The sequence below is a fragment of the Platichthys flesus genome, chromosome 10 (assembly GCF_949316205.1).
Source record: "Platichthys flesus chromosome 10, fPlaFle2.1, whole genome shotgun sequence".
NCBI classification, from domain to species: Eukaryota; Metazoa; Chordata; class Actinopteri; order Pleuronectiformes; family Pleuronectidae; genus Platichthys; species Platichthys flesus.
This window is the reverse complement of record NC_084954.1, coordinates 22,018,031-22,043,054: the sequence shown is the minus strand read 5'-3', so window position 1 is coordinate 22,043,054 and position 25,024 is coordinate 22,018,031. Positions and strand designations below refer to the sequence as shown.

General features: G+C 44.5%; 7 protein-coding genes across 7 annotated transcripts; 1 reads left to right on the top strand and 6 right to left on the bottom strand.

The window, feature by feature from the left end:
- Positions 1–1,808: 1,808 nt before the first annotated feature.
- LOC133962049 (histone H2B-like) lies at positions 1,809–2,189 on the bottom strand. The gene has a single exon (XM_062397484.1). The coding sequence runs from the start codon at positions 2,187–2,189 to the stop codon at positions 1,815–1,817; it is 375 nt and encodes a 124-aa protein (XP_062253468.1). The 3' UTR covers positions 1,809–1,814.
- Positions 2,190–4,636: 2,447 nt separating this feature from the next.
- On the bottom strand, positions 4,637–5,835 carry LOC133961522 (histone H4). Its single transcript, XM_062396648.1, has one exon. The coding sequence runs from the start codon at positions 5,747–5,749 to the stop codon at positions 5,438–5,440; it is 312 nt and encodes a 103-aa protein (XP_062252632.1). The 5' UTR covers positions 5,750–5,835; the 3' UTR covers positions 4,637–5,437.
- A 5,832-nt stretch (positions 5,836–11,667) lies between these two features.
- Positions 11,668–12,060, bottom strand: LOC133962303 (histone H2A-like). The gene has a single exon (XM_062397849.1). It carries the CDS (start codon positions 12,052–12,054, stop codon positions 11,668–11,670), a length of 387 nt encoding a protein of 128 aa, XP_062253833.1. The 5' UTR covers positions 12,055–12,060.
- Positions 12,061–12,360: 300 nt separating this feature from the next.
- Positions 12,361–12,918, top strand: LOC133962404 (histone H3). Its single transcript, XM_062398002.1, has one exon. It carries the CDS (start codon positions 12,366–12,368, stop codon positions 12,774–12,776), a length of 411 nt encoding a protein of 136 aa, XP_062253986.1. The 5' UTR covers positions 12,361–12,365; the 3' UTR covers positions 12,777–12,918.
- Positions 12,919–14,055: 1,137 nt separating this feature from the next.
- Positions 14,056–15,527, bottom strand: LOC133962405 (histone H2B-like). The gene has a single exon (XM_062398003.1). The coding sequence runs from the start codon at positions 15,515–15,517 to the stop codon at positions 15,143–15,145; it is 375 nt and encodes a 124-aa protein (XP_062253987.1). The 5' UTR covers positions 15,518–15,527; the 3' UTR covers positions 14,056–15,142.
- Positions 15,528–17,408: 1,881 nt separating this feature from the next.
- Positions 17,409–18,607, bottom strand: LOC133962406 (histone H4). The gene has a single exon (XM_062398004.1). The coding sequence runs from the start codon at positions 18,519–18,521 to the stop codon at positions 18,210–18,212; it is 312 nt and encodes a 103-aa protein (XP_062253988.1). The 5' UTR covers positions 18,522–18,607; the 3' UTR covers positions 17,409–18,209.
- A 5,831-nt stretch (positions 18,608–24,438) lies between these two features.
- Positions 24,439–24,831, bottom strand: LOC133962407 (histone H2A-like). The gene has a single exon (XM_062398005.1). It carries the CDS (start codon positions 24,823–24,825, stop codon positions 24,439–24,441), a length of 387 nt encoding a protein of 128 aa, XP_062253989.1. The 5' UTR covers positions 24,826–24,831.
- Positions 24,832–25,024: the final 193 nt, after the last annotated feature.

Here is a 25,024-nt window from a genome sequence, read left to right as displayed (position 1 = left end):
TCTTTGTATTTAACTTGACTCCCTTTAGTTAAGAACGCTGTCTCTACATATATGTATTGACAGTGGTGATGATTGATGAGGATCAGCTCTTTGTGGAAAGACGTGTGTGGCTCTTACAAGAGCCTTTTACCAGGATGGACATGTTTCACAGTGAGGACAGCTCACTTCTTCTTGGCTGCTGTCTTCTTTGCTTTGGGTTTGGCGACCTTCTTCGCGGGGGCTTTCTTGGCAGCAGGGGCCTTTTTCACCACCTTCTTGGGGCTCTTCGCCACTTTCTTGGGGCTCTTCGCCACCTTCTTGGGGCTCTTGGTGGGCGTCTTGGCCGCTGCTGGTTTGGTCACCTTCTTCGGGGACTTTTTAGCGGCTGCTGGCTTCTTGGCTGCCGCCGATTTGGGCTTTTTAGTCACTGCTGGTTTCTTAGCGGCGGGCTTCTTCGCTTTGGGAGAGGCCTTTTTCACCGGCTTCTGGACCTTGGTCTCCACCTTCTTGCTCATCATGAACGAGCCAGAGGCCCCAGTTCCCTTGGTCTGGACCAGGGTCCCGCTGACCACCAGCTTCTTGATGGTGGTGTTGACGCGGGAATTGTTCTTCTCCACATCGTAGCCTCCGGCAGCCAGCACCACAGCTCCACCAAAACCCGTTTCCCAGCTGCTTCACATATGTGTTCAGAGAAACCGAGTAAAATCCAGCACCTACTGATGATACCGTTGTAATGAAGTCAAGTTATTGTGCAGTCAGCAAACACACCGCTGATGGCCGAGGCTCCTGGTGAAGTTGAGCCATACTTCCTATCAGAGCAGTGAACGTGTCATGCTGAGGCTGCTAGAGCCTCATTCTATAATTAGGACTTCAATTCATATCCATTTGGAAAAAGTCCATTTTACTAAATATTCACTTCAAGCAATGATCCAATTCATATTGTGGCACATTTCTCTCATTTAATACAAAAAGTCAAAAGGTTGTATCATTTATTTTGTAGAATATGTTTAAGCTTCAGTGGAGTTTGCATTGTCTCTGCTGTTTTTGAAAAACTATTTGTCTCATCAGTGTTAGCTCTCAGTCAACCTGTCCATATGTTAACAAAACCACATTAATATTACAAATGAAGGCTTTAGTGTCAACCAACACACTGTGTATCCAGAATGGACACACATGTGCAGTATGTGAAAGTGTTTGTGTAGATTGGTGTGGGTAAATAGTAGCATGTAAACATGTTATTTGAACCATTCAAAAATACCTTATTTATGCATTACCTCAGGGGGGAATAAAAACACTTGAAATTTACACTTGAGTTATAATTTTCCAATATATATTTTTGTTTAAAACTATAATAATTACAATTTGAGGACAACAGGAGGGCTAAGGGAAAAATAATAACATTGGTTTGGTTTTTCGCTCAAGGTGGCCCAATATTCACAGAGTAGTAAGCACACACAGTATATTTGTCAAGATTGATAATTGATAATACTGCTTTAAAAAAAAAAGGATTCCTCTGACCTTAAAGTCACAGTCAATCACAATCATAGCAGCTGAAGAGGATGTGGCAGATCACTGATTTGAGAGAGAGGACAACACGTCCTGCAGTAGAAAACTGCAATTGGATTTGAAAGAAACTATTTTCAACTCTAGAGGTTATGCAGGATGTATTCAATAGGCGTATCCTCTTCAATTTAATTCATCAAGGTTACATTATTAGTAAAGAGAGGCTGTTTCCATTTTGATGAACATCTCGTTAGAGTCAGGACAGTTTGTCTCCATAGAGAAAGTGTGTGGCTCTTAAAAGAGCCGTTGGTTTGATGTCTCCGCAAAGTTGTTTACTTGGAGCTGGTGTACTTAGTCACTGCCTTGGTGCCCTCAGACACGGCGTGTTTGGCCAGCTCCCCGGGCAGCAGCAGGCGGACGGCGGTCTGAATCTCCCTGGAGGTAATGGTGGAGCGCTTGTTGTAATGAGCCAGACGAGAGGCCTCACCGGCGATGCGCTCGAAGATGTCGCTCACGAAGGAGTTCATGATGCCCATGGCCTTGGAGGAAATCCCAGTGTCGGGGTGGACCTGCTTCAGCACCTTGTACACGTAGATGGCGTAGCTCTCCTTCCTGGACTTTCTCCTCTTCTTTCCGCCCTTGCCGGGGGCCTTCGCCACCGCTTTCTTGGAGCCCTTCTTGGGCGCTGGCTTCGCTACTTCAGGCATTGTCACGAGATTTGTTCGTTCAAATGAACACATGCGTTGACGGCCAGGCTGTATATGAACACGTCACATGTAAAGCGGTATGTGCCGTTCCCTCTCTGTCATTAGCTGAATGTGGAGCGCCAGTGTAACAGCACGTGGGAGTGTCTCCATGTTCATGAGTCCATTATTCTGCGGGGGACAGAGGTTGAACTGTTGGGGGGTTAAGAAATGCAAGATGTCCCTGAAGCATATTATTATTTATGTTAGCATCACATACGTATCATTTAGAACAATCTGAACCAAGGCAACCTGATAAATACACAGCTCTAAATGATAAGGGAACACCGTGGAGAGGCGGTGGTCTAGTGGCAGAAACTTGGACTATGGGCAGAGAAGGTCTCTGGTTCGCCTCCACGGAGAGACAACAAAAGAAGAACCTGGATTGATCTGTCCAAAAATCCAAGAGTCTCCCTACCCTGTCTAGTGCCCCTGAGCAAGGCACCTTACTCCCCCAACATCTGCTCCCGAGCGCCATACATGGTCGCTCACTGCTCTGTGTCCTGCACCAGATGGGTTAAAAGCAGAGATTAAATTTCCCCACCTGCATGAGTGTGCCTTTGCATGTCTGTACATGTGTTTGGGACTAATAAATGCATCTTAATCTTAATCTTAATGTCACAGTAAAACACCAAGTCAGTTGGACTTCAGATTCATCAACCTTTCCATTTAGGAAGCCCAAGTGATTATGAATGAATTTCACCGGTTTTTGTGCAAATGAAAGTGACAACAAGTGCAATAAAGAGGCACAAGCAAGACAACAACACAAAGGGAACAGTTTTATATGTGCTGGCCTTCGCTCTCTCCTCATCCTTCCTGACTGAATCTTCTGAAGTTTCATGCTCTGCTAGTGTCCTTGTCACTACCTGTAGCATTAGGCGGTCCCTGAAGTCCTATCAGGTAGCAGAGATAATCTAGCTCCTCCAGGATAGAACGGCCAAACGTGTAGGAGCAAGAAGGTTTGTTGTGTGCCGTAGAAGAGCATCAACCCATCAGCAGAACCGGTATCGGCTCCTTTGTGCGTGGAACATATACAGGTGTAGCTGGCCAACCGCCCTCCCAAAGAAAAGAAGGGAAAAAAATATGATTGTGATAAATTTTGCACATTTTTATTATAATGGTCATTATTATTTAAAATTGATTATATTAGACACGTTATAGACACTTGGTCCTGCCTGCTGCCTCTGAATAGTATAGTCCAATTAGCTGCAGCGTCAAGACCTGTCAAGTTTAAAGCCTGAAACATGCTTCTGCGTTTTCACGGGCCCGTAAGCGCAAGAGCCCTTCCGGGTCCCTTACGTGCTGACGGGTGTCGACCCCCTTTTCTAAAATTTACGGCAAAGCTCCGCAAGCTCACTCAGCCCGCAAGGCTGTGATTGGTCTGCTCTACACCCCTTCTGGAGCTGCATTTCCGGTTTCATGCCCCATAAAACCGGCAGAAATCACGGAAGATTTAGAAGAACGAAATGGACCATATAGAAGAGCACTTGGCAGAAGATATCCGATAGTATGATCACTTGTATAACCTGTCACTGACTGGCGGATTTGTCCGCCAGAAAAAGGCTACGAGGAGCCGCAGTGGCTATGTAAATAAACAATCGACGAAGAAGAAAGAAGGCGTCTCTAAGGTCGTCTCGACAAAAAGCATTACTCCGCCTAGTGTTCTGGCGCGGAATTGCTTTGTAAGACGCGCAACGGTTGGGGAAGCATGAATGAAAACGAGTCTTGCGCCACAGCGGCGTGAAAAGACGCAGACGCAGTCGCAGAAGCATGTTTCAGGCTTAATAGAGTACAGGGAGATTTCAGCCGGTAAAAAGTCACCTACATCACTCAGATAGACTTTCATAATAACACGTTGTCTTTCAAAGTGCATGCACTGCAATCCCCGACAGCACACACATGCACACAGGCCCTGGGAGCCCACTCACTCGCTCAGAGCAACACAGTGATATGTGAGGAGCGTTACCATGAACAATCTGGTGAGTGACTTTGTTGAAGAACAGTGGACACAGTTATAATACAAAGTTTCTCACTGGTAACATCTGGTTACACAACCAATCAAGTGCTGTGTTTTATTTTGAGTGTGTATTGCAATAGTGTCTCCATTAACCAGTGAGTGAGTCCATAGGTCAGTCAGTCAGGGTCCAGAAGGCTTCAGTGTAAGGCCGTTGCCAAACTCCCGCAGTACGAGGGAACGTCAGTGTTTAACGCACGCTGTGGTGTGCACGTAGAGGACCACTCCTGTGTTCTTCATAGCAGCAAATGTAGTTGCTCATTGTGAATTTAGTTATGCACTGAGTGCCTGTGTGTATATATATAAATGTGTGCGTGCGGATATGTGTGTGAGTGTCTGTGTATTCATGTTAATGTCTGTTTGTTAATCCATTTGAATTAAAATAGTAGTCAGATAATTGTTGTAACATGATGAATTTATTGAGCTTGACCAACATTTCAGTTTTTCTGGTTGTCTTACCACTCTCTCCACATGCTTGAGTGAAAGATGGAATGAATAATGTAACTACCTTAATTTGTGGCCAGATTGTTGTTGATGTCATAGTTATGTAGATACAGGGGGTTACTCGTTTTTCAACTATGTGGGTTTCTACACAGACTTGAAGCGTAAAGCGGCTGCGCTCTGCGCCTCAACATCCATTCAAAGCAAAAAACTGATCAGGTGCAGCACCTAATCAAACAGCTCTGTCCCTGTTCCTGAAAACAGATTTAAACAGTTTTTTACTCAACTTAATGTTCAACTGATCAAGTGTATGCAGCTCCATAGCTCATTTTCCAAACTCAGAACAGACAAGAAGCTGCAATAAAACGAGAGAAGCTGAGCTACTGGAAAACAAAGCTTCTGACCAGACATGTAAGAGAGTTCAACTGGTAGTGGACGTTGTTCCGGTATCTGGAGAGCAGCTCAGTCTGTCGGCTGCCTGCTGTTACTACAGTATATCGACACATGTATATATAAATAACAGTATGAACAAACTGTTTTGCAAGTGTCACTTACAAATTTGGAATTAAAGAGGAAACTACGATTTATAATGTTATTATTTGATGTTTTGTCATGAAATAACTTCGGAATCTTGACAATGTAAGACATCTACTCGGATAACAAGTTATTGTTGATAAGCAGAGGATATGAGCTCTCTTTGTCGAAGTGTGTGGCTCTTAAAAGAGCCGTTGTGTTGTTGGCCTGTTGGAAAGTAAGTTTATCCGCCGAAGCCGTACAGAGTGCGACCCTGTCTCTTCAGAGCATACACCACGTCCATGGCGGTGACGGTCTTCCTCTTGGCGTGCTCGGTGTAGGTGACAGCATCGCGGATCACGTTCTCAAGGAAAACCTTCAACACGCCGCGGGTCTCCTCGTAGATCAGACCGGAGATACGCTTCACTCCGCCACGGCGAGCCAGGCGGCGGATGGCGGGCTTGGTAATTCCCTGGATGTTATCACGGAGAACTTTGCGGTGACGCTTTGCGCCTCCTTTACCGAGGCCTTTTCCTCCCTTTCCTCGTCCAGACATCTTTCTTCAGTAAGATGAGATCTAGTCAATGCCCCGCTCCGCGGAACCACAGCCATTCATAGGCTGACTGAGGACCTGATAGAAGACAAAGGCAGGCGGGCATCTTCTTCCTCCGTGGCTTATCATGGCCGCTTAAGTCTATGGTGCGCTAGCGCCTCCACAGGTTTGGATGTAGGACGGTAGATATTAAAGTCTGACACTTTATCAGTTTTGAGTAGCCGTAGGACTGTAGCACGTTTCCATCAAGTAGGAATAGTGCCTGTGAAAAAGGCTTGGTTAGAAATAAGAGTATCATTAGGACTGATTGTGGAAGTACTTAGTCAATGTATGGATATTGAGCAAAACAGTGGTCACACAAAGACTCAGCTCACAATCTCTCCCTTAGCCCTCCTGTCATCCTCACATTTAAATTGTTTATCTTTTGAGTCCTTTTGACCCCAGCTATTAAAACCCTCCATAACATTATTAGAATAAAAATTGTAACCTAAGTGACCAAGTATGGTTTGTTTATTTGTTGATTACTTAAATAGCTTTTTATCTAAAACACAATCCCCAACCAAACGTGTTGGTTAAGTGTCCAGCAGTGTAAGCACTTGATGCTTGTCTGGCACTGTTTTTGACAGTGTTATGGACATGAACATGTAGTATAAGTCCGGGGTGACAGCGTGACTATGTTGCCCTTTCATTTGGCAACATTGGATACTGACCATCTTTAAAAGCACCTCATGTATGCTTGAAAGTGTTGTTGATTACAACCTGACATACGGCTGGATTCTGTTTTCCTATATTCATCTGGTTTGATTTGCAGATAAGGACATTGGATGAAATGGTCATGGTTTTCGTGGGGGTCTCCTTAACATTGTATTTTCAAACCCCCGCTACCCGTAGCTGTCCGTCAACAACGACGACAGCGTAATGAATGTCGCAGATTCAAAGTTCCCAAAACAGGCCTTATCAGACAGCTGCAAGTTTGAACAGCGATGTGAAGCACACTCATTTTAACCAGCTTCCAGATTAACACCAAGCAGCAAAGGTTACTAAAAGTCACTATGTGAGGGCTACACATTTCCCACACATATTCTTCCCAAACTGCCCCTGTCTAACAAACGGCATTTTGTTTAAAGTTGACTTTCATTGCCAGCTTCACAGACACGCACACATGGATAATACAGATTTCAGTCTTACAGAGGCGGTGACACTAGAGGCAGAAACTTGGACTATGGGCAGAAAAGGTCTCTGGTTCGTCTCTGGTTCGTCTCCACGGAGAAACCACAAAAAGACGAACCGATATTTATCTGTCAAAAAAATCCAGAGGATTCTCCGTACCCTGTCTAGTGCCCCTGAGCAAGGCACCTTACTCCCTCAACATTTGCTCCCCGAGCGCCGTACATGGTCGCTCACTGCTCTGTGTGTCCTGCACCAGATGGGTTAAAAGCAGAGGTTAATTTTCCCTCCCTGCATGAGTGTGCCTCTGCATGTCTGTGCATGTGTTTAGGACTAATAAATGCATCTTAACAAGCTCAACTAACCTCTGGGCAGAGGGACCATCTCTCAAATTTGTCTTTGCTTTCGTACCTTTGATTCATGAGTTAAAAACTATGAGATCAACAACAACACTGCTATTTTTGTTATGCTGGGGGGGACGGGGGCAATCATTGTTGGCATTTAAAGTATTGTGTGTTATGGTGTTTTTATATAAAGTAATATGTAAATAAAGTCTGTTTGAATGGATAAAATGAAATGTTTACAAGGCTACAATTTACACAACAAACACTGTGTTTATCACAAATGTACACACGTGTGCAGTATGTGAAAGTGTTTGTTGACACTAAGGCCTTCTTTTGTAATAGGAATGTGTTATTGGCCATACAAATGTGAGAAGAATTGATCTATTGATCAATAGGTAACCTATTGACAGGTTTACAGAGATTTCTCACACACGGGTCAAATCGTTTTTCAGAAACGTTTGTCATGTTGAAATGATCTTTTTACAAAAATAATAATGATCAAAACATACAGAAACATGTATCCCAGTGTTAATATGATGAGCAAAAGGTGGTATTTACTAAGTAGAAAAATTCTCAAATTCATTTACAGCTTAAACATTTTCTGGAAAATAAATGATGTAGCCTGTTAACTTTTGGTGTTAAATGAGAGAAAAGTGCCACAATATTAAGTGGACCATTGCTTGAGGTGAATATTGACAAATTCAACATGGATATGAACTGTACCGCTACTGACTCTCCAGCATCCTCAGAATGAAACGTTCACGGCTCTGATAGGAAGTCTGGCTCAACTTCACCAGGAGCCTCGGCCATCAGCTGTGTGTTTGCTACCTGCACAATTACTTGATTTTATTAAAAAGAGATCATCAGCAGGTGCTTGTTTTCACGAGGTGTCTCCGAGTGAACATGTGGAGCAGCTAGGAAACGGGTTTTGGTGGAGCTGTGGTGCTTTGGAACTCATTTTAGGAGAGAAACTAGTGGGAAAAGCCGCTGAGCAGCGCTGCTCACCGCGATGAACGGGTCGTGTTTGGAGGCTCCACCGACCAAATGCAGAGAGTATCAGAGCTCTTCATGACTTCAATATGAAGACAAATAAGTCCGCTACCTGCTTCCTCACTGTCAGCCTCCAGCACCGCTCACCCGCTGAGTTTTTACTCGTTTATCAGTGGAGAGAAAACACAAGTGTCTCGGCGTTCACACTGCACACGGGAGCCACGGCTCGACTGAGTCTCCACGGTTCTCATGGTGTGTTCAAGTACCGCCTCCCGATCGGGACTCTCCATCAGTCCGGTAACTCGCTCCGATAGTTCGTCGTTGATCTATACGCAAAGAGAAATATGGCAGAAGTCGCTCCAGCTCCCGCGCCAGCCGCCGCCAAGGTTAAAGCGGCCAAGAAGAAGGTCGTGAAACCGAAGACCGCCGGCCCTAGTGTCAGTGAGCTCATCGTGAAGGCCGTGTCCGCGTCCAAGGAGCGCAGTGGCGCGTCAGTGTCCGCCCTCAAGAAGGCTCTGGCTGCCGGAGGCTACGATGTGGAGAAGAACAATTCCCGCGTCAACACCACCATCAAGAAGCTGGTGGTCAGTGGGACCCTGGTCCAGACCAAGGGAACCGGGGCCACCGGCTCGTTCAAGATGAGCAAGAAGGTGGAGACCAAGGTCCAGAAGCCGGTGAAGAAGGTCGCTCCCAAAGCGAAGAAGCCCGCCGCCAAGAAACCCGCAGTGGCTAAAAAGCCCAAGTCGGCGGCAGCCAAGAAGCCAGCAGCCGCTAAAAAGTCCCCGAAGAAGGTGACCAAACCAGCAGCGGCCAAGACGCCCACCAAGAGCCCCAAGAAGGTGGCGAAGAGCCCCAAGAAAGTGGCGAAGAGCCCCAAGAAGGTGGTGAAAAAGGCCCCTGCTGCCAAGAAAGCCCCCGCGAAGAAGGTCGCCAAACCCAAAGCGAAGAAGACCGCAGCCAAGAAGAAGTGAGCTGTACTCACAGTGAAACATGTCCATCCTGGTAAAAGGCTCTTTTAAGAGCCACACACATCTTTGCACAAAGAGCTGTTTCCTCATAAATCATCACCACTGGCCATAAATATATGAGAGACCGAGTTCTTAACTAAAGGGAGTCAAGTCTTTTGTTCAATGTTAAGATTTAGAAGTTAGTTCACATCAAATAATATAACACATAGCTCTAGACTCTGAGTGAAGGAGAGGCAGACTACTACTGACACACATACATCATGTAATATGATGTTCAGCGATATCCACTTTATTTCATTAACCATACTTCTTAAATAGTGTGCCTTTGTTGTTAGAGTTATAGTAGTTTCCTCGTGTCTTTCCTTGCTAAATATGTAAGTGACTGCTGCTTAGGAAAATGACAATTCCAACTTCACATCATATATATATGAATATGTACTGTAGTATCATCAGGCAGCCAACAGATGAAGCTGCTCTCCAAATGATGTGAACCGGAACAACGTCCACTACCAGACAAACTCTCCTCCATGTCCTGTCAGAAGCTTTGTTTTCCAGTCGCTCAGCTTCTCCTCTTTTTTTGCACCTGCTTGTTTGAGTCATACAAATGAGCTCTGTAGCTGCATCAACTTGATCAGTGGCTGTCATTAAACTAAAGTATTGAGGAACTGTCATCAGACACTGCAACACCAACAGAGGGAGTAGAGAGTTTTTCCAGGTGAGGCTTTTCTCAGATTTATGATTAGAACACTAAGATCATTTTTTCAGAGTAAAATAATATGTTTTTTAATCTTGTTTCAGGTCCATGGACAGTGATGTTTGTTTTGTTAAGGTGCTGCACTTCAACAGTTTGATGCCCAGAGGTTGTTGTGGAGCAGAGCGCAGCCACTTTACGCTTCAAGTCTGTGCAGAAACACACGTAGGTGAAAAATTAGATGACTGTATCTAGATAACTATAACAAAAAAAATGGTGTGACCACAAATGAAGCAAGTGTTGTCGACATTACTCAATCCACCTGTCACTCAAGCACATGGAGAGAATGGTAATAACACCAGAACCAACACATCTATGGTCAAGCAAAGTAAATCCATCATGTTGCTAAAATGGTCTGTCTTGTGTCTTAATACAAATAGATTAACAAACAGACATTAACATGAATACACAGACCGACATATCCCCAGACATGCATTCATATACACACACGGCCATTTAGAGCATAGATACATTCACACAGAGCCTATTTTTTTCTGCCTGATTATTTTTCTGACTGATCAATGACTGGCCCATGGGTCATCTCATGACCAGCATTAAACATGAGCTCACCTGATAAGGCCAAAGCTATTTGAGTTCAGTGAAGAAGACCCTGAGAAGTGGTTGAAAGCTCAGAAAAGAAGTGGAGCTTCTGGTTGAATTGATCAACATCACGCTCCTCTGGGGAACAAGAGTGAACGTCAGTGGTCAAAACGTTTAATGGAGGAGTCCAAACCATTCACCCCTTGGACAGAGCTCCATGCAGTGTCGTTCAGGACAGCCTCATCACTGTCACACCAGAAGAATCACAGGAGGGAAGTATACAATAATAATAATGATGGCTAATTTCCATTTAGCTGCTCCACTTCAATGGTCCTGAAGTTGTGTATGCTGGATCACTGTCATGTGTACTGGGGCACTTTATTACAACAGAGGACTTGGTCAATGTTTTGAATGAACACGAGATTCATGTGAAACACGTCTGTAATCCAACATGTGACCGGACACACGGCACCTAACTTTTCAAAGCTCATGTTACAGATTAAGCAAAGGTACCAGAGTGATTGTTTAGGACTACATTACTATCATATAATAGTTTGTAAAATGTGTAAGGAATAGATATGTTTACTTCTCACCCTAGATTTGCACAATGACAAATGTAAAGAGGGTGAATGTTGCATTAAATTTATTCTACCCACACTAGTTTCTATTTCATTAGCAAGATAATATGTGTTGTTTTTGGATTCATACCGTCCATCATGAGAGATGTATGCCAAGGAGCCATGTACCTTAGACGTACTGCAATTTGAAGTGTGTATCTTTAATGCATCCAATAGTGTATTCATATTTATATATACATGTATCTTGCTCGTAGTGTATTCATCGTTCTTATACCTCTTAATACTGCACTATTCCATATACATTTCCCACTGTATATGTCTTATGTATTTACAAATTTCACTTCACTTAAAATATGCACTCTGCACTGTGACCGCCTTTTTTGCACTTCTGGTTTTATGCTAAACTGCGTTTAGTTTTTAATAAGCACTTGTACTGTGCAAGGACGATAAAGTTGAATCTTATCTAAAAAAGACTTTTGCGTGTACTTTAAGTCGATGGGTGATATGAGGAGTTCTGCTCTTTGGAGGTGAGTGTGTGGCTCTTAAAAGAGCCTTTGTGTCGGTGGTTTCCAGCAGCTTTGCTTTACTTGGACTTTGGGGCCTTCTCGGTCTTCTTGGGCAGAAGAACAGCCTGGATGTTGGGCAGCACGCCGCCCTGAGCGATGGTCACTCCGCCCAGGAGTTTGTTGAGCTCCTCGTCGTTGCGGACGGCCAGCTGCAGGTGGCGGGGGATGATACGGCTCTTCTTGTTGTCGCGGGCGGCGTTTCCAGCCAGCTCCAGGATCTCAGCGGTGAGGTACTCCAGCACAGCCGCCAGGTAGACGGGGGCGCCGGCACCAACGCGATGTGCGTAGTTGCCTTTACGCAGCAGCCTGTGAACACGACCGACGGGGAACTGGAGCCCGGCGCGGGAAGAGCGAGTCTTTGCCTTCGCCCTGGCCTTTCCGCCGGTTTTACCTCTACCAGACATAATGGAACTAGATTGATTCCCTAAGACACGCCAGAAGAAACTGCGGTGAACAGCTCGAACCCTCGTTTATATATCCATGGATCGAGCGGGACGATTCATGCCAGACCAACCACAATAGAAGCCTCAGGCAGAGCAGCGGAGGACGGCCTGCACTTTTGTCCATTAAGCAGCGAGTACCTCAGGAGGAGCCTATCACCGATCAGGACCCGGGGATCTGGAGCAGCGTCACCATGTCACGGCTCTGCAGTTTATAAGCAGAGTGTCTGTCAAGCGCTCCACTCTTTCTCCCGATCGCAGAGACAAGAAACAAAATGGCAAGAACCAAGCAGACCGCTCGTAAATCCACCGGAGGCAAAGCCCCCAGGAAGCAGCTGGCCACCAAGGCTGCGCGTAAGAGCGCCCCGGCTACCGGCGGCGTGAAGAAGCCTCACCGTTACAGGCCCGGTACCGTGGCTCTGAGAGAGATCCGTCGCTACCAGAAATCTACTGAGCTGCTGATCCGCAAGCTGCCCTTCCAGCGCCTGGTGAGAGAAATCGCTCAGGATTTCAAGACCGACCTGCGCTTCCAGAGCTCCGCTGTCATGGCTCTTCAGGAGGCCAGCGAGGCTTACCTGGTCGGCCTCTTTGAGGACACCAACCTGTGCGCCATCCACGCCAAGAGGGTTACCATCATGCCCAAGGACATCCAGCTGGCCCGCCGCATCCGCGGAGAGAGAGCTTAAACCACTGTTCCTCCACTGGCCATAACAACGGCTCTTTTAAGAGCCACTTCACTGCACTCAAGACAAAACTCCTCCGCTGCCCCGCTTCTAAGCACCGTCAATACATATAACACACTGAATAATTGACTGCAGAGTTCAAAGTAAATATCAATACCATTGAGGCTATACTTAATTCAATTACTTTATGTAAAGTAACCAAAGTATATTACAAATCTGTCTATAGATTTAAACATTTATCCATTTTAGTTTTACAACACGTTTTTAGTATTTCATAATACTACATAAGAGAGTTGACAGTAAAATATTATACATTTACATTAATAATATACATTAGTAGCTCTGCAAATAATACACATTGGAAAGTATGCAAGCTAAGACCTGGCCTGCTATTAATCTAATCATTAATATTGCTTAGTGATGGGAAGATCGGATCATTTTACCAACTTGGTTCTTTGCATCTCGTTCAGTAAAATGAACAAATCGTTTTTCAAGTCATTCATTCATTTCAATGCGGGAATTCCTGCATTAAATTAATGTATTATGACAGTTTGGATGATTTGAAATGGTCAATTATTATCAAATTAGCATTTAATTATCACGGCAAACAATTACGCTGCACTGAACTGTAAGTAAAGTACAAAAAGTTGAAATGACGAAACCTGTATTTATCACTTGTGAACAAATATCATTCAGGTCTTACTAAACCTAGTCACGCGAAAGTGAACGAGGTAAACAGATCCTTTCTGTTTCCCCTTCTGAGCCTATGCAGGTCACGTGGAAAATGAGCCAAAGACTCGTACCCGGCAGATGAACGAATCGTTCACCTCCCGACCGTGTCTTCAGCTCAATGATTTGTTCATCTGCCGGTTACGAGTCTTTGGAGCCTTTTTCACGTGACCTGCATCAGCCTAGGCAACAGTCCCGATGCGCGGCCAGGAGAACATGAACGATTCTCTCTTTGAGAGGACTCGTTACTCCCACGTCCTTGTAAGGATTTTTTTCAAAATGAATTGTTCACGTACGAAACATCGCTAATATTGCTACTTTCGCTTCACCTGTTAATTGGAACCATGGCCAGAGGTGCAATGAAATAAACTGTTTATTTGAAATGACATGACCTAGCCTTTTCTGAGAAACCCATCTACTCGGTGCAAACATTTATTAAACAGTATAAGTTATTTAAAAATGTGTCTTTGGTAAAACATGTCCCCCAGGGATTGGGGCTCTCATACACATGTGAAATATTTGCAGCCTTGAACATAATTGTAACAGTTGCCGTACAGTCATTCATCAACAGGACATGTTTACCCCAACGACATAGACCCGGATTGATCCCTGTCACTGCAATTGTACTTGCATTGATGCATCTTACCAACAGTCACACATTGATTTCCAAGGCAACCATATCAATGTCCTATTCCCACTCATTTCTCATTTAATACAAAAAGTCAAAAGGTTGTATCATTTATTTTGTAGAATATGTTTATGCTTCAGTGGAGTTTGCATTGTCTCTGCTGTTTTTGAAAAACTATTTGTCTCATCAGTGTTAGCTCTCAGTCAACCTGTCCATATGTTAACAAAACCACATTAATATTACAAATGAAGGCTTTAGTGTCAACCAACACACTGTGTATCCAGAATGTACACACATGTGCAGTATGTGAAAGTGTTTGTGTAGATTGGTGTGGGTAAATAGTAGCATGTAAACATGTTATTTGAACCATTCAAAAATACCTTATTTATGCATTACCTCAGGGGGGAATAAAAACACTTGAAATGTACACTTGAGTTATAATTTTCCAATATATATTTTTGTTTAAAACTATAATAATTACAATTTGAGGACAACAGGAGGGCTAAGGGAAAAATAATAACATTGGTTTGGTTTTTCGCTCAAGGTTGCCCAATATTCACAGAGTAGTAAGCACACACAGTATATTTGTCAAGATTGATAATTGATAATACTGCTTTAAAAAAAAAGGATTCCTCTGACCTTAAAGTCACAGTCATGTGTCGGCAACAACACAAGTTAACCTCAGGAGATTAGGGCCATGGTCAAATTATCAATGATATCATAGCAGCTGAAGAGGATGTGGCAGATCACTGATTTGAGAGAGAGGACAACACGTCCTGCAGTAGAAAAGTGCAATTGGATTTGAAAGAAACTATTTTCAATTCTAGAGGTTATGCAGGATGTATTCAATAGGCGTATCCTCTTCAATTGAATTCATCAAGGTTACAATATTAGTAAAGAGAGGCTGTTTCCATTTTGATGAACATCTCGTTAGAGTCAGGACAGTTTGTCTCCATAGAGAAAGTGTGTGGCTCTTAAAAGAGCCGTTGGTTTGATGTCTCCGCAAAGTTGTTTACTTGGAGCTGGTGTACTTGGTCACTGCCTTGGTGCCCTCAGACACGGCGTGTTTGGCCAGCTCCCCGGGCAGCAGCAGGCGGACGGCGGTCTGAATCTCCCTGGAGGTAATGGTGGAGCGCTTGTTGTAATGAGCCAGACGAGAGGCCTCACCGGCGATGCGCTCGAAGATGTCGCTCACGAAGGAGTTCATGATGCCCATGGCCTTGGAGGAAATCCCAGTGTCGGGGTGGACCTGCTTCAGCACCTTGTACACGTAGATGGCGTAGCTCTCCTTCCTGGACTTTCTCCTCTTCTTTCCGCCCTTGCCGGGGGCCTTCGCCACCGCTTTCTTGGAGCCCTTTTTGGGCGCTGGCTTCGCTACTTCAGGCATTGTCACGAGATTTGTTCGTTCAAATGAATACAGGCGTTGACGGCCAGGCTGTCTATGAACACGTTACATGTAAAGCGGTATGTGCCGTTCCCTCTCTGTCATTGGCTGAATGTGGAGCGCCAGTGTAACAGCACGTGGGAGTGTCTCCATGTTCATGAGTCCATTATTCTGCTGGGGACAGAGGTTGAACTGTTGGGGGGTTAAGAAATGCAAGATGTCCCTGAAGCATATTATTATTTATGTTAGCATCACATACGTATCATTTAGAACAATCTGAACCAAGGCAACCTGATAAATACACAGCTCTAAATGATAAGAGAACACCGTGGAGAGGCGGTGGTCTAGTGGCAGAAACTTGGACTATGGGCAGAGAAGGTCTCTGGTTCGCCTCCACAGAGAGACAACAAAAGAAGAACCTGGATTGATCTGTCCAAAAATCCAAGAGTCTCCCTACCCTGTCTAGTGCCCCTGAGCAAGGCACCTTACTCCCCCAACATCTGCTCCCGAGCGCCATACATGGTCGCTCACTGCTCTGTGTCCTGCACCAGATGGGTTAAAAGCAGAGATTAAATTTCCCCACCTGCATGAGTGTGCCTTTGCATGTCTGTACATGTGTTTGGGACTAATAAATGCATCTTAATCTTAATCTTAATGTCACAGTAAAACACCAAGTCAGTTGGACTTCAGATTCATCAACCTTTCCATTTAGGAAGCCCAAGTGATTGTGAATGAATTTCACCGGTTTTTGTGCAAATGAAAGTGACAACAAGTGCAATAAAGAGGCACAAGCAAGACAACAACACAAAGGGAACACATTTATATGTGCTGGCCTTCGCTCTCTCCTCATCCTTCCTGACTGAATCTTCTGACGTTTCATGCTCTGCTAGTGTCCTTGTCACTACCTGTAGCATTAGGCGGTCCCTGAAGTCCTATCAGGTAGCAGAGATAATCTAGCTCCTCCAGGATAGAACGGCCAAACGTGTAGGAGCAAGAAGGTTTGTTGTGTGCCGTAGAAGAGCATCAACCCATCAGCAGAACCGGTATCGGCTCCTTTGTGCGTGGAACATATACAGGTGTAGCTGGCCAACCGCCCTCCCAAAGAAAAGAAGGGAAAAAAATATGATTGTGATAAATTTTGCACATTTTTATTACAATGGTCATTATTATTTAAAATTGATTAAATTAGACACGTTATAGACACTTGGTCCTGCCTGCTGCCTCCGAATAGTATAGTCCAATTAGCTGCAGCGTCAAGACCTGTTTAATAGAGTACAGGGAGATTTCAGCCGGTAAAAAGTCACCTACATCACTCAGATAGACTTTCATAATAACACGTTGTCTTTCAAAGTGCATGCACTGCAATCCCCGACAGCACACACATGCACACAGGCCCTGGGAGCCCACTCACTCGCTCAGAGCAACACAGTGATATGTGAGGAGCGTTACCATGAACAATCTGGTGAGTGACTTTGTTGAAGAACAGTGGACACAGTTATAATACAAAGTTTCTCACTGGTAACATCTGGTTACACAACCAATCAAGTGCTGTGTTTTATTTTGAGTGTGTATTGCAATAGTGTCTCCATTAACCAGTGAGTGAGTCCATAGGTCAGTCAGTCAGGGTCCAGAAGGCTTCAGTGTAAGGCCGTTGCCAAACTCCCGCAGTACGAGGGAACGTCAGTGTTTAACGCACGCTGTGGTGTGCACGTAGAGGACCACTCCTGTGTTCTTCATAGCAGCAAATGTAGTTGCTCATTGTGAATTTAGTTATGCACTGAGTGCCTGTGTGTATATATATAAATGTGTGCGTGCGGATATGTGTGTGAGTGTCTGTGTATTCATGTTAATGTCTGTTTGTTAATCCATTTGAATTAAAATAGTAGTCAGATAATTGTTGTAACATGATGAATTTATTGAGCTTGACCAACATTTCAGTTTTTCTGGTTGTCTTACCACTCTCTCCACATGCTTGAGTGAAAGATGGAATGAATAATGTAACTACCTTAATTTGTGGCCAGATTGTTGTTGATGTCATAGTTATGTAGATACAGGGGGTTACTCGTTTTTCAACTATGTGGGTTTCTACACAGACTTGAAGCGTAAAGCGGCTGCGCTCTGCGCCTCAACATCCATTCAAAGCAAAAAACTGATCAGGTGCAGCACCTAATCAAACAGCTCTGTCCCTGTTCCTGAAAACAGATTTAAACAGTTTTTTACTCAACTTAATGTTCAACTGATCAAGTGTATGCAGCTCCATAGCTCATTTTCCAAACTCAGAACAGACAAGAAGCTGCAATAAAACGAGAGAAGCTGAGCTACTGGAAAACAAAGCTTCTGACCAGACATGTAAGAGAGTTCAACTGGTAGTGGACGTTGTTCCGGTATCTGGAGAGCAGCTCAGTCTGCCGGCTGCCTGCTGTTACTACAGTATATCGACACATGTATATATAAATAACAGTATGAACAAACTGTTTTTCAAGTGGCACTTACAAATTTGGAATTAAAGAGGAAACTACGATTTATAATGTTATTATTTGATGTTTTGTCATGAAATAACTTCGGAATCTTGACAATGTAAGACATCTACTCGGATAACAAGTTATTGTTGATAAGCAGAGGATATGAGCTCTCTTTGTCGAAGTGTGTGGCTCTTAAAAGAGCCGTTGTGTTGTTGGCCTGTTGGAAAGTAAGTTTATCCGCCGAAGCCGTACAGAGTGCGACCCTGTCTCTTCAGAGCATACACCACGTCCATGGCGGTGACGGTCTTCCTCTTGGCGTGCTCGGTGTAGGTGACAGCATCGCGGATCACGTTCTCAAGGAAAACCTTCAACACGCCGCGGGTCTCCTCGTAGATCAGACCGGAGATACGCTTCACTCCGCCACGGCGAGCCAGGCGGCGGATGGCGGGCTTGGTAATTCCCTGGATGTTATCACGGAGAACTTTGCGGTGACGCTTTGCGCCTCCTTTACCGAGGCCTTTTCCTCCCTTTCCTCGTCCAGACATCTTTCTTCAGTAAGATGAGATCTAGTCAATGCCCCGCTCCGCGGAACCACAGCCATTCATAGGCTGACTGAGGACCTGATAGAAGACAAAGGCAGGCGGGCATCTTCTTCCTCCGTGGCTTATCATGGCCGCTTAAGTCTATGGTGCGCTAGCGCCTCCACAGGTTTGGATGTAGGACGGTAGATATTAAAGTCTGACACTTTATCAGTTTTGAGTAGCCGTAGGACTGTAGCACGTTTCCATCAAGTAGGAATAGTGCCTGTGAAAAAGGCTTGGTTAGAAATAAGAGTATCATTAGGACTGATTGTGGAAGTACTTAGTCAATGTATGGATATTGAGCAAAACAGTGGTCACACAAAGACTCAGCTCACAATCTCTCCCTTAGCCCTCCTGTCATCCTCACATTTAAATTGTTTATCTTTTGAGTCCTTTTGACCCCAGCTATTAAAACCCTCCATAACATTATTAGAATAAAAATTGTAACCTAAGTGACCAAGTATGGTTTGTTTATTTGTTGATTACTTAAATAGCTTTTTATCTAAAACACAATCCCCAACCAAACGTGTTGGTTAAGTGTCCAGCAGTGTAAGCACTTGATGCTTGTCTGGCACTGTTTTTGACAGTGTTATGGACATGAACATGTAGTATAAGTCCGGGGTGACAGCGTGACTATGTTGCCCTTTCATTTGGCAACATTGGATACTGACCATCTTTAAAAGCACCTCATGTATGCTTGAAAGTGTTGTTGATTACAACCTGACATACGGCTGGATTCTGTTTTCCTATATTCATCTGGTTTGATTTGCAGATAAGGACATTGGATGAAATGGTCATGGTTTTCGTGGGGGCATCCTTAACATTGTATTTTCAAACCCCCGCTACCCGTAGCTGTCCGTCAACAACGACGACAGCGTAATGAATGTCGCAGATTCAAAGTTCCCAAAACAGGCCTTATCAGACAGCTGCAAGTTTGAACAGCGATGTGAAGCACACTCATTTTAACCAGCTTCCAGATTAACACCAAGCAGCAAAGGTTACTAAAAGTCACTATGTGAGGGCTACACATTTCCCACACATATTCTTCCCAAACTGCCCCTGTCTAACAAACGGCATTTTGTTTAAAGTTGACTTTCATTGCCAGCTTCACAGACACGCACACATGGATAATACAGATTTCAGTCTTACAGAGGCGGTGACACTAGTGGCAAATACTTGGACTATGGGCAGAAAAGGTCTCTGGTTCGTCTCTGGTTCGTCTCCACGGAGAAACCACAAAAAGACGAACCGATATTTATCTGTCAAAAAAATCCAGAGGATTCTCCGTACCCTGTCTAGTGCCCCTGAGCAAGGCACCTTACTCCCTCAACATTTGCTCCCCGGGCGCCGTACATGGTCGCTCACTGCTCTGTGTGTCCTGCACCAGATGGGTTAAAAGCAGAGGTTAATTTTCCCTCCCTGCATGAGTGTGCCTCTGCATGTCTGTGCATGTGTTTAGGACTAATAAATGCATCTTAACAAGCTCAACTAACCTCTGGGCAGAGGGACCATCTCTCAAATTTGTCTTTGCTTTCGTACCTTTGATTCATGAGTTAAAAACTATGAGATCAACAACAACACTGCTATTTTTGTTATGCTGGGGGGGACGGGGGCAATCATTGTTGGCATTTAAAGTATTGTGTGTTATGGTGTTTTTATATAAAGTAATATGTAAATAAAGTCTGTTTGAATGGATAAAATGAAATGTTTACAAGGCTACAATTTACACAACAAACACTGTGTTTATCACAAATGTACACACGTGTGCAGTATGTGAAAGTGTTTGTTGACACTAAGGCCTTCTTTTGTAATAGGAATGTGTTATTGGCCATACAAATGTGAGAAGAATTGATCTATTGATCAATAGGTAACCTATTGACAGGTTTACAGAGATTTCTCACACACGGGTCAAATCGTTTTTCAGAAACGTTTGTCATGTTGAAATGATCTTTTTACAAAAATAATAATGATCAAAACATACAGAAACATGTATCCCAGTGTTAATATGATGAGCAAAAGGTGGTATTTACTAAGTAGAAAAATTCTCAAATTCATTTACAGCTTAAACATTTTCTGGAAAATAAATGATGTAGCCTGTTAACTTTTGGTGTTAAATGAGAGAAAAGTGCCACAATATTAAGTGGACCATTGCTTGAGGTGAATATTGACAAATTCAACATGGATATGAACTGTACCGCTACTGACTCTCCAGCATCCTCAGAATGAAACGTTCACGGCTCTGATAGGAAGTCTGGCTCAACTTCACCAGGAGCCTCGGCCATCAGCTGTGTGTTTGCTACCTGCACAATTACTTGATTTTATTAAAAAGAGATCATCAGCAGGTGCTTGTTTTCACGAGGTGTCTCCGAGTGAACATGTGGAGCAGCTAGGAAACGGGTTTTGGTGGAGCTGTGGTGCTTTGGAACTCATTTTAGGAGAGAAACTAGTGGGAAAAGCCGCTGAGCAGCGCTGCTCACCGCGATGAACGGGTCGTGTTTGGAGGCTCCACCGACCAAATGCAGAGAGTATCAGAGCTCTTCATGACTTCAATATGAAGACAAATAAGTCCGCTACCTGCTTCCTCACTGTCAGCCTCCAGCACCGCTCACCCGCTGAGTTTTTACTCGTTTATCAGTGGAGAGAAAACACAAGTGTCTCGGCGTTCACACTGCACACGGGAGCCACGGCTCGACTGAGTCTCCACGGTTCTCATGGTGTGTTCAAGTACCGCCTCCCGATCGGGACTCTCCATCAGTCCGGTAACTCGCTCCGATAGTTCGTCGTTGATCTATACGCAAAGAGAAATATGGCAGAAGTCGCTCCAGCTCCCGCGCCAGCCGCCGCCAAGGTTAAAGCGGCCAAGAAGAAGGTCGTGAAACCGAAGACCGCCGGCCCTAGTGTCAGTGAGCTCATCGTGAAGGCCGTGTCCGCGTCCAAGGAGCGCAGTGGCGCGTCAGTGTCCGCCCTCAAGAAGGCTCTGGCTGCCGGAGGCTACGATGTGGAGAAGAACAATTCCCGCGTCAACACCACCATCAAGAAGCTGGTGGTCAGTGGGACCCTGGTCCAGACCAAGGGAACCGGGGCCACCGGCTCGTTCAAGATGAGCAAGAAGGTGGAGACCAAGGTCCAGAAGCCGGTGAAGAAGGCCGCTCCCAAAGCGAAGAAGCCCGCCGCCAAGAAACCCGCAGTGGCTAAAAAGCCCAAGTCGGCGGCAGCCAAGAAGCCAGCAGCCGCTAAAAAGTCCCCGAAGAAGGTGACCAAACCAGCAGCGGCCAAGACGCCCACCAAGAGCCCCAAGAAGGTGGCGAAGAGCCCCAAGAAAGTGGCGAAGAGCCCCAAGAAGGTGGTGAAAAAGGCCCCTGCTGCCAAGAAAGCCCCCGCGAAGAAGGTCGTCAAACCCAAAGCGAAGAAGACCGCAGCCAAGAAGAAGTGAGCTGTACTCACAGTGAAACATGTCCATCCTGGTAAAAGGCTCTTTTAAGAGCCACACACATCTTTGCACAAAGAGCTGTTTCCTCATAAATCATCACCACTGGCCATAAATATATGAGAGACCGAGTTCTTAACTAAAGGGAGTCAAGTCTTTTGTTCAATGTTAAGATTTAGAAGTTAGTTCACATCAAATAATATAACACATAGCTCTAGACTCTGAGTGAAGGAGAGGCAGACTACTACTGACACACATACATCATGTAATATGATGTTCAGCGATATCCACTTTATTTCATTAACCATACTTCTTAAATAGTGTGCCTTTGTTGTTAGAGTTATAGTAGTTTCCTCGTGTCTTTCCTTGCTAAATATGTAAGTGACTGCTGCTTAGGAAAATGACAATTCCAACTTCACATCATATATATATGAATATGTACTGTAGTATCATCAGGCAGCCAACAGATGAAGCTGCTCTCCAAATGATGTGAACCGGAACAACGTCCACTACCAGACAAACTCTCCTCCATGTCCTGTCAGAAGCTTTGTTTTCCAGTCGCTCAGCTTCTCCTCTTTTTTTGCACCTGCTTGTTTGAGTCATACAAATGAGCTCTGTAGCTGCATCAACTTGATCAGTGGCTGTCATTAAACTAAAGTATTGAGGAACTGTCATCAGACACTGCAACACCAACAGAGGGAGTAGAGAGTTTTTCCAGGTGAGGCTTTTCTCAGATTTATGATTAGAACACTAAGATCATTTTTTCAGAGTAAAATAATATGTTTTTTAATCTTGTTTCAGGTCCATGGACAGTGATGTTTGTTTTGTTAAGGTGCTGCACTTCAACAGTTTGATGCCCAGAGGTTGTTGTGGAGCAGAGCGCAGCCACTTTACGCTTCAAGTCTGTGCAGAAACACACGTAGGTGAAAAATTAGATGACTGTATCTAGATAACTATAACAAAAAAAATGGTGTGACCACAAATGAAGCAAGTGTTGTCGACATTACTCAATCCACCTGTCACTCAAGCACATGGAGAGAATGGTAATAACACCAGAACCAACACATCTATGGTCAAGCAAAGTAAATCCATCATGTTGCTAAAATGGTCTGTCTTGTGTCTTAATACAAATAGATTAACAAACAGACATTAACATGAATACACAGACCGACATATCCCCAGACATGCATTCATATACACACACGGCCATTTAGAGCATAGATACATTCACACAGAGCCTATTTTTTTCTGCCTGATTATTTTTCTGACTGATCAATGACTGGCCCATGGGTCATCTCATGACCAGCATTAAACATTAGCTCACCTGATAAGGCCAAAGCTATTTGAGTTCAGTGAAGAAGACCCTGAGAAGTGGTTGAAAGCTCAGAAAAGAAGTGGAGCTTCTGGTTGAATTGATCAACATCACGCTCCTCTGGGGAACAAGAGTGAACGTCAGTGGTCAAAACGTTTAATGGAGGAGTCCAAACCATTCACCCCTTGGACAGAGCTCCATGCAGTGTCGTTCAGGACAGCCTCATCACTGTCACACCAGAAGAATCACAGGAGGGAAGTATACAATAATAATAATGATGGCTAATTTCCATTTAGCTGCTCCACTTCAATGGTCCTGAAGTTGTGTATGCTGGATCACTGTCATGTGTACTGGGGCACTTTATTACAACAGAGGACTTGGTCAATGTTTTGAATGAACACGAGATTCATGTGAAACACGTCTGTAATCCAACATGTGACCGGACACACGGCACCTAACTTTTCAAAGCTCATGTTACAGATTAAGCAAAGGTACCAGAGTGATTGTTTAGGACTACATTACTATCATATAATAGTTTGTAAAATGTGTAAGGAATAGATATGTTTACTTCTCACCCTAGATTTGCACAATGACAAATGTAAAGAGGGTGAATGTTGCATTAAATTTATTCTACCCACACTAGTTTCTATTTCATTAGCAAGATAATATGTGTTGTTTTTGGATTCATACCGTCCATCATGAGAGATGTATGCCAAGGAGCCATGTACCTTAGACGTACTGCAATTTGAAGTGTGTATCTTTATGCATCCAATAGTGTATTCATATTTATATATACATGTATCTTGCTCGTAGTGTATTCATCGTTCTTATACCTCTTAATACTGCACTATTCCATATACATTTCCCACTGTATATGTCTTATGTATTTACAAATTTCACTTCACTTAAAATATGCACTCTGCACTGTGACCGCCTTTTTTGCACTTCTGGTTTTATGCTAAACTGCGTTTAGTTTTTAATAAGCACTTGTACTGTGCAAGGACGATAAAGTTGAATCTTATCTGAAAAAGACTTTTGCGTGTACTTTAAGTCGATGGGTGATATGAGGAGTTCTGCTCTTTGGAGGTGAGTGTGTGGCTCTTAAAAGAGCCTTTGTGTCGGTGGTTTCCAGCAGCTTTGCTTTACTTGGACTTTGGGGCCTTCTCGGTCTTCTTGGGCAGAAGAACAGCCTGGATGTTGGGCAGCACGCCGCCCTGAGCGATGGTCACTCCGCCCAGGAGTTTGTTGAGCTCCTCGTCGTTGCGGACGGCCAGCTGCAGGTGGCGGGGGATGATACGGCTCTTCTTGTTGTCGCGGGCGGCGTTTCCAGCCAGCTCCAGGATCTCAGCGGTGAGGTACTCCAGCACAGCCGCCAGGTAGACGGGGGCGCCGGCACCAACGCGATGTGCGTAGTTGCCTTTACGCAGCAGCCTGTGAACACGACCGACGGGGAACTGGAGCCCGGCGCGGGAAGAGCGAGTCTTTGCCTTCGCCCTGGCCTTTCCGCCGGTTTTACCTCTACCAGACATAATGGAACTAGATTGATTCCCTAAGACACGCCAGAAGAAACTGCGGTGAACAGCTCGAACCCTCGTTTATATATCCATGGATCGAGCGGGACGATTCATGCCAGACCAACCACAATAGAAGCCTCAGGCAGAGCAGCGGAGGACGGCCTGCACTTTTGTCCATTAAGCAGCGAGTACCTCAGGAGGAGCCTATCACCGA